The sequence below is a fragment of the Sparus aurata genome, chromosome 1 (genome assembly GCF_900880675.1).
Source record: "Sparus aurata chromosome 1, fSpaAur1.1, whole genome shotgun sequence".
In the NCBI taxonomy this organism is placed as follows: Eukaryota; Metazoa; Chordata; class Actinopteri; order Spariformes; family Sparidae; genus Sparus; species Sparus aurata.
The window spans coordinates 5,765,888-5,775,535 of NC_044187.1; the positions used below are offsets into that span (position 1 = coordinate 5,765,888).

Here is a 9,648-nt window from a genome sequence, read left to right on the forward strand (position 1 = left end):
GTGTGTCTGTGTGTTGAAATTCAGGCTAAAATGAAGACTTCTGTTTCTTATTCTAATTTTCAGGTCTGCAGGTGAGGGTTAACAGCTTACATGTCTATGGCTCTGGGCTCCGCTGGGCAGCGCTGATGTGTCACAGCAGTTGTCGTCTACCTGGTCGTCGTCACTACGTCTGGTACAAGAATGGACTGATCATTCAGGGACAAAGATCTTCTTATTATTCAGGCTCCTTCACTCCTACAGACAGCTTTTCCTGTGCTGTAAAAGGACATGAGAACTGCCGCTCTCCTCCACTGTGTGAGTTTACTTACAGTCATCCACTGAAAATAACACCTGATGGAACCTTTTGAGCCGACCTGTTGTACTGGACCTTAACTACATGTAATTCAGTGGTATTTGGTGATTCATTGTTCAGAATTGGGGGACAATTCTTTTTAATTTACAAAACCCTCAGAGTGATTCTAAGTTTATCTGTTCTTATTTTTTGTTGAAACTTTTATTAATTAATTTGTTATTAACCAGTCTCTAATTTCTGATGTAAAACACTTGATGGTTTCGGCTTTTAACTGTTTTGATTCTGGTTAGTTCACAAAAAATGAACGAAGACAATGAAGTATCTAACTTCATTCTTTCCACTCATGTTCTTTTGCCAACTTGTAAAATGATTTCATGTCCACTCCTCTTATTTAACTACTAGAGTTGATGAGTAAATATGAAACTGTCCAAAGACACTGAACCAGGATCATTTCATTGATCTGCTTCCTTCAGCACTGATGAAATGTGAGACAATTTGAGTCTTTGTGTGCTTTATGTTTTCAATTTGAAGTGAAAGTAAAATGAACTAGCTTTAGTTTTTCTGATTTGTGCCATATGTGGATCCCTAATGCCAACACACATATTGACATTACATGTAAAATGTGTCCATTTTTTCTCCTCCAGATGTCCTGCATGTTGATCATTTCTCAGTGAGTCACCCTGCTGAGATAGTGGAGGGAAGTTCAGTCTTTTTCACCTGTAGCAGCGATGCTAACCCAGTAGCTAATTATACCTGGTACAAGAACAACAGAAATGCAGACCGTCATCCTCTCAGTAAAGAACCACAGCTTGTCTTCCGATCCATCCAGTCCTCTAATTCTGGAGAGTATTACTGTACAGCTGAGAACGAGCTGGGGAGGAGGATGTCTGATTACATCTCTATTGATGTGAAATGTGAGTAATAGTCAGCTGATTTAAAACAACTAATGGCAACTTTATTACCAATTCAGGTGTTTTGCTGATGGTGCACTTTCTCCAGCTCTGCCTGTTTCACCTTCACAGTCTGCTGCTGTTGTTCACTGAGCAGCTACAGTAGATGATGAAATTATGTTTGATTTACAAACTGTTTCCAGATCTGCACAGATGTTCATTGATCCAGAAAACCACCTCTAAAGTTTCAGATGCTGCCACACATAAATACACATCCAACATGTAATGTGTCCAGAGTCCTGTTATCAACTCTGTCTCTGAGGAATGATGTTCATATATTAGTAGTTTGTTTCACCAGATACATGAAAACAAAATTGCTGATTGGATTTGATCACATGGCAACTTTTTCAGTTTGTACCATAAATTCACTGGAGGAAACCAATGTAGAGGAAGCTTTGACTGCAGCAAAGGAAGTATAAAATATATTGATTTTGTAGCTTGTGCTAACCATATAATATCAATAATTATATACAGCTTAATGTTCACAATTCAAATACTGCCAATATATAAACACACACACACACAAACCTGCTGCAGTCTTTTGAATGTCAAATTAAGAGAAATATTTCTCCTAAAAGGACAGACATTACATTTTGCATTTTTCCCTCACTATGTCACAAATTAAATCTTACATTTTTAAATCCAAAGTAAAAAGACCGCGACTAGTTTTCTAAAAACATGTTGCAAAGGAGCGATTCAAACTGCACCACCTACTATATGACTGATATTTACCTCTTGAATTTTATTCACCCTTTCAATAAAAATATAATCATTCAGTTTTACTGTGAAAACTTATCTGCATCCAAAAATGTATGTTAAATATGTTCATATCTCCTCCAGATGCTCCAAGACTTCCCTCAGTGTCAGTGAGTCCCTCTGCTGATAGTGGAGGGCAATTCAGTGACTCTGACCTGTAGCAGTGATGCTAACCCAGCAGCTAATTACACCTGGTACAAGGAGAAACAAAAACTGCTTCGAGGACAGACGGGCATCTATCACTTCTCCTCCATCAGCTCTGAGGGCAGAGGGAACTACTCCTGCAAGTCTGAGAATCAGTATGGAGAGATCATGTCCTCGTCTGTATCAGTCGATGTCCAGTGTGAGTAAAAAATATAAACAACACTGAGGTCCTGCTGACTCAGCGTTAAGAGACATATGACTTGTAGCCACAGTGAACCTGCTTCACATGTTTACACACATATCTCCAGATATAATGTGAATTTACTGGTAACTGTGGTCTATTTGTGTAGGTTGGAAGACAACAGGTCTACAAAAGGCAAATACAAGTCTATGTTCACAAAATCAATAACTTTAATCCAAAATGTAAATGTGACAAAACCGTCATCTGATGTGAATGACATGAGTCTCTTTAAATCTCCTCCAGATGCTCCAAGACTTCCCTCTATGTCAGTGAGTCCCTCTGCTGAGATAGTGGAGGGCAGTTCAGTGACTCTGACCTGTAGCAGTGATGCTAACCCAGCAGCTAATTACACCTGGTACAAGGAGAATGAAGACTCACCAAAAGCATCAGGACAGACCTTCACCATCACTGACTTCAGAGCTGAACATAGTGGGAATTATTCCTGTGAAGCCCAGAACAGAAGAGGAAGAAATGAAACTACCATACATCTGACTCTGGCAGGTGAGTTATCTTCATTCACCTGCACACACACCTGTTTTTTGCACCTGACTAGATTTACATGTTAATATGTAACAACTCATAACTGGTGCAGAGATAATTACATTTCCTGTCTGTGTTCAGAGACAGTTTTTCTGTAGCTGTGTTCAGGGAGGAACCTCCATCATGACAGAGGTGGAGGACTCTGACTGACTGATTAACAGACAGCATCACCTGGAAAAGTGATTTATTGATTTTCATCACATATCTGTGTACATTTCTAGTGAATTCAACAATGATAATGAACATCATCAGGTTGACTGTGGTGGTCTTGATGCTGATTCCTCTTCTTCTCCTGAGTCTGTGGATGAGGTGAAACAATCAGAATCCATCTGCTCTTTTGTTTTCTTCTTCAGACTTCATTTAGTGTTAGTGATATGAGTTTCTGAATGTGGAATTTTGTATTTGTTTTTGTTGGACTCGATCCAGGAAGAAGAAAACTCTGAGCTCCACCACCGAACCACAAGAATCTGTCGAGATGATAGAGGTGAGACAGAGAGAGAGGCCGTCTTGACAAACCTCCTCTATATCACAGTTATAACTTGACTGATCTGATTTGATGCCGGTTCATGAACGAGGTCCTTTGAGCTTCATTTTGTCGTCTCTCCTCATCAGTTGGACTCTTGTCCTGATTATGAGAACGTCTCAGACTTCACTGCAGCACAGACAAAAGACACAGAGCAGCAGGAAGACATGCTGTGAAGTCCAGTCAGGTTAGAGACTCCTGCATCCAATAAAACATCCCGACTTTAGATTTACAGTCACAGTCACAACTAAAACTTTACACATGTGTTCTGTGATTCTCTTCAGATGCAACTGAACCAGAGGCAGGACTCACCTGATGGACACAAAGAAGTACCACATTGAAATATCACAGAGGAGAGCGAGGCTGTGGAGGATGTGGGGGAAGTGGACACATTTACCTTCAGCTCCAAAAGTTTTCATGTTCAGTTTTCAGTAGCAGCAGCAGGTAGGAGTCAGCAACACAGACAGTCAGCAGCAGCATGTAGCAGGAAGTTTAGAAGAACGTGGAGTCGGCAGCTTCAACTGAATCATGTCCAGCTGTCAGACATGATTTATTGTTCAGATCAGCTTACTGCTTATACTATGAGAGCTCATTTTAACCCGTACAGACAGTTATATTATAGACATTGATGAGTTGTTAAACAAAATTTATCTTGAAATAAATAATATTTGAAAAGTCTCTGATCAGCTTCTGGGTTTTCACCTGTCCTGGCTGACAAAGCCAATAAAGTGAGTTCAAAGTGAGACAGTGAGCTGAGAGCATCACATTTTAATTCATGTACAGTTTATATTTTTACACATCAACACCAAACACAAGTCCAGTAGTAAAACACTTTGACAGATGTTACATTTTCCAATTATTTCTGCTGCTGAGTCAAATCAACAGCCAGCTTCCACAACAAGTGAAGGAGCTGTTGGACAGCTCTGTAGGTGAAACATTTTGTGTCCATAAGAATTATATGTGCCACGGTTTAATGGTTCTGTATGAATTGGAATGTTGCTGATATGCGACTAAAATATCATGTAAACAACCTAACTCTTGTGAAAACATCCACGGAACTGTGCAAAGTTCTGCAAACTCGTCTTTGTTCTCCTGTGTAAATGCTGCTGCCTTTGTTTATCTTGCCGTTCATCCATTCGTCCCTCCCTAACATTTTTGTCTCGTCTTTATTTGTGGACTAAAGTGTCAGTTATATTTCATCACAGTCTTTGTCATCATATCTGACTTTTTATTTAGTTTTCATATAGTTTTCATCTGTGAAAAAGGTTAGTTGACGAACATTTTTTGTCATAGTCTATGTCAACGAAATTAACACTGGGCCTTCCCCTCCCGATGAGACATGTGTATGTTCCAGGTGAGGTCGGCCGAGATGTGAACCCCAAGGAACTTAAAGCTCTCGACCCTCTCTACCTCCTCCCATGCATGTAGAGGGAAGAGAGCTCTGTGCGTTGGATTTCCGGAAATCCACAATTAGTTCATTGGTTTGCGAGGTGTTTAAGTCCAGGTTATTTTCCGAACACCATTCTGTCAGATGCTGAATCTCCTCCCTGTAGTCTGACTCATTTTTATTTGTCATCAGTCCTACGATGGTCGTGTCATCAGCAAATCTGACGATGGTGTTGTGGGGTGGATGAGGGAGCAGTCATGGGTGAAGACGAAGTAGAGGAGTGGGCTGAGGACACACCCCTGTAATGTGCCAGTGTTCAGAATGAGAGTGGATGATGTGTGGCCTCCCATCCTGATGTGTTGTGGTCTGTTGCTAAGAAAGTCCAGTATCCATGTGCACAGTGAACTGCCTAAGCCCAGGTTGCTCAGTTTGTAGATTAGTTTATGGGGGATGACCCTGTTGAATGCTGAGCTGAAGTCCACAATCAGCACTCTTACATACATGTTGGGCTGGTCCAGGTGTGTCAGGTCTGTGTGGAGTGGAGCATCCTCTGGTGACCTGTTCACTCGATAGGCAAACTGGTGTTGGTCCAGGTCAGCAGGGAGGGCAGATTTAATGTGAGAGAGGATGAGTCTTTCAAAACATTTTGTAATTATGGGGGTTAGAGCAACTCGGCAATAGTCATTAGGGCAGTTCACTGCACTGAGGTTGAAGATGGTGGTGAATACCTCAGCTAGCTGGTCTGTGCAGGACTTAAGAATCCTACCGGTGACTCCGTCTGGACCAGCTGCTTTCCTCGCGTTGACTCTACGCAGGGTGGATCTGACCTGATGTTGGTCCAGCTGAATACCTTTGTCAATCTGAACCACCTAAATGACTGTGTGACATGAGTCATTTAAAACCATTGTGTGTCCTCATCAGATCCTACCAGTCTTCTTGATCTATGTGTGTCACATGTTCATGTGTATTTAAATCGAACTGCAGAGTGAACAGAGAAGTCACAAACCAGGAAACAGCAACAACATGTCATTCTCCATCCTCTCTTATAATGAACCCTCTGCTCTTCATCCTCTTCAGACAAACTGCCTCATGGTTCACAGGTACAATGCATTCCTGTTCCTTCACTACACCTGCAGACTGTGTGACATCCTGCCCCAGAGCACAGAGAGATTAAGTGTAGATCGCAGCTGTAAATATTTACAATCAGAAATGTGGCTTAATGCATCCCATACTGCATTTATTATAGAATTTATAATTTGTAAGACAACACAACTTTAGTACTATGTGGGTGTTGGCTCGCACTTGGCACGCCATGTGTGTTAATAACCTGAAGAGGAAGGAAACGTAGTCGTTTAAGAGCCTGATATCTGACTTCTGCTCACTGACAACTGAGGAACGGCTTCTTTCAAGATGACGTCCGTCTTCATTGTAAGTAGAATTGTTTGTAAATTTGACTGATACTGTAAACCTCCTGTGTGCATCATTATTTTATCTGCTGACATGTTTTATTGTCTCTGAAACCTCACAGAGAGATCAGAGGAGCAGATATGAGTTTAACTGCAGCAGTGAGTGGATTTGTCGTCTTCCTTCTCTCTTTGTCAGGTACAGTTACATTTACTGCATTCAAAGAGGGAATCTGGACTTTTGCACAAAGTAGCTGTGTGCTCAGCACTTTTACATGCTGTAAACTGAGAATATTTTGGGTTTTCAGAACTTTTACCTGTTTAATGTGTTCTAAAGTTGACCCTAGCTGCAGAAGCAGCAGCTCATGTGTAGGACGATTAGTTTGTATCTACAGCTACTTTTATCACAGTGAAGTTTTTTGGAGGGATATTGTTCTCACAGTAAAACCCCAAAACTGACTGTACACTAGTGTAAAATTACTCATCTTTGTAAATGGATCAAAGCAGATGTCTTCTTGTGTTACAGTGATACAGGGTCAGGATGACTGGGGAGTGAATTACAACTCTTCTAAGATCTGTGCCTTAAAAGGATCAACAGTGGTGACAAGATGCACCTACACATACCCATCCAGGAAATATGGCCGTCATACTGAAGTTAAAGAAACATTCTGGTTTACTAAACTGTGTTACTGAACAAACTCAGATTATCAAGATCGAGTTGAGCACAGTTGTTCTGAGAAGAGCTGCACTCTGAGAATCACAGACCTGAGAGAGAGCGACTCAGCTGAGAACAACTTCAGATTCATAACAAACCAAGCAGATGGGAGATATACTGGTTTACCTGGAGTCACTTTGTCTGTCACAGGTAACATTTTCATCTGAACGTGTGTGTGCGTGTGTGCATGTGTGTGTGTGTGTTATGTGTTGACATTCAGTCTAAAATGAAGACTTCTGTTTGTTATTCACATATTCAGATCTGCAGGTGAGGGTGAACAGATTATATCTCTACACCTCTGAACTCTAGGCAGAGCTGAAGTGTCACAGCAGTTGTTGTCTACCTGATCATTCTTCCAACATCTGGTACAAAAATGGACAGAAAATTCAGTCTCAAACATCTTCAACTTATTCCATCATCAGTCCTATTGGCATCTTAAGACCTCGACTGCCAAAACTGATGATGGTGAGAAAAGCTCTGACATACTCATTTTACTCCTGTGCATTTACAGCAGTGAAACGTGGCATGGTTGTTTTCACTTGAGCTAGATTGTACATTTGGACTCAATTACCAACTTAAAATAAATATTTAACCATATCTGTTTATTGCCATTATGTCAGGAATGTAATCCAGCGTAATTCAGAAAGTGTACATTATATTTTCTGTCTGGCAGAGGGCACTGTGGAGTTTATTTTTTGAACCTAATCTCTATGTCATGTACTATACTACATGTGTCCACAGCCTGACAGATAGTCCACCTATACTGAGCAGGACATTCATTGATTTAATACACACACATGCACTATTATCCAGGATATCTTTGTTTTGTCCCCTTGCTTTATCATCTGTTTTACTGAATCACTGAATGTTCATTCACTGCAATTTGTTTATGTTTTAAATAACTTTTCTAACAAGGAAAAAGTGGGCTTTCAGGGAATATACAGAGGCTGAAGAGAGACCAGACAATGGGGAACAGGTGAGGATAGTTATGTATTTAACTTTAGAGGACATAAAACCCAGTCTGGCTCCTTTTTTTTCATACTGCTGAGTAAGCAGGCCATCCGGACAACCAATATACTTCTCGGCACAGGGGCAAAGCCACCAGTTACACAGTCGAAAGCTCCTGCCACTAAGGACAAAGTGAAAATGTTCCGTCCTTTCTGTGACAACAGGAACCACACGATCAATAATTGTTCCAACTTTCAGCGGTTAACCTGTGAGCAGAAAGAAAGTTGGGTTAAGGAGAAGAATGGATTCTGGCGCTGTGGTCGAGACCATCACGTGTGGAATGCAATGTTAAGATGCGATGCAAAACCTGCAACCGCCGCCACTTAATGCCATGAGGTCTCTGAGAGGGTTCCTGAAAGGCCAGAGAAAGCTTAGGATCCCACTGAAGCTGCCAACTCTGTCCTACTTAACACTACCAATGAAGTACTGTACACTGACAGGCCGGCCACAGGTCGCAAGATCCTCTTGAAGCTCAGTAAGATCCTGCTGAGGAACAGAGACAAGACCATGGAGGCTTTTGCGATCCTGGACGATGGATCAGAACGCACCATCCTCCTCCATGCAGCTGCACAGCAACTTGGGCTCAAGGGACAATCAGAGAACATAACCCTCCACACAGTGCAACAGGAACTACAGGTTATTCATGGGGCAGCAGTCTCATTCATCATGTCTCCTGCTACAGAACCTAAGAGACTACACCACATCCGGGGAGCATTCACTGCAAAACAGTTGGGCCTGGCCAAACACACCCACCCTGTCAGTGCTTTGCAACGCAAGTTTCCCAACCTTAAGGGATTGCCATTGCAGCATAACGTCAAGGCTCAGCCATTATTACTCTCGGCACAGAAATGACTTCACTTTGAAATGCTTTTGGATTTCCCTGATCTGTCTTAATTATTATTACGGTTGGGATGAGAATTGTTTTATTTCATGCAATATTTCTTTTCTTCTTCTCAGAGCCAGAGGTCAGGGAGCTGCAGAGGATCCAGCTGCGTTTTACATCACCATCAACAAAACCTGCTGACCTGCATTTATAGTCTGAGATTTCTGTATTTGTATTAAAGCAGGAATATGCAATAGAGACAATTATATATCTTAGAGAAGCTTAGATTTATGAACTTAACATACACCAGTGTTCAGTTTAATGGAAGAATGTGTGAAGTATTTTATGACTTTATCAAATGTAAATATAACTTCTAATGTGCTTTTTACAGCATCCTGATAAATGAATGTTCAATATTCAGTGAACTTTTATCTTTTATCATTGAATTGGTCTCTGACAACTGTTCTTCCTCCCAAATCTCTCCTGCAGCCTCCAAAACACGCCTGAAGTAGTTGTACAAAAGGTGATGTGATGCCTCTAAGGCATTGGAGCTAATGATACGGATAAAATACTTTGTGAGTTACTCTCAGACTAAAATGTATGAGTCTAAGACCGAACCCCAATTAGAAGAGTTGCGATATTGACAATAATCAGGATATATTAAAATGAATTACTAATACTGTCAATATTACAAATATGATAGCAGCTTGTAAAGAATACATTGCCTCCTTCCCTTACTTTCCCTTCCCACTTTGGCGTGGTAGGTGATGATAATGCACCTGCTGGTTGAGTGTAATTGTTCTTTTTGTACAGTTATGGTAAGAGGCTCTCTCTCCACCTCCCTACACTCATATTTTATGTGTAAT

The 9,648-nt window shown here is 41.1% G+C and overlaps 1 protein-coding gene across 1 annotated transcript; it reads left to right on the plus strand.

Annotated features, from left to right (window-relative positions):
- Window positions 1–2,200: 2,200 nt before the first annotated feature.
- Window positions 2,201–4,011, plus strand: LOC115587528 (B-cell receptor CD22-like). The gene is made up of 6 exons (XM_030427402.1): window positions 2,201–2,341; window positions 2,627–2,884; window positions 3,145–3,232; window positions 3,350–3,407; window positions 3,536–3,633; window positions 3,731–4,011. Exons 1-5 carry the CDS (start codon window positions 2,311–2,313, stop codon window positions 3,620–3,622), a joined length of 522 nt encoding a protein of 173 aa, XP_030283262.1. The 5' UTR covers window positions 2,201–2,310; the 3' UTR covers window positions 3,623–3,633; window positions 3,731–4,011.
- Window positions 4,012–9,648: the final 5,637 nt, after the last annotated feature.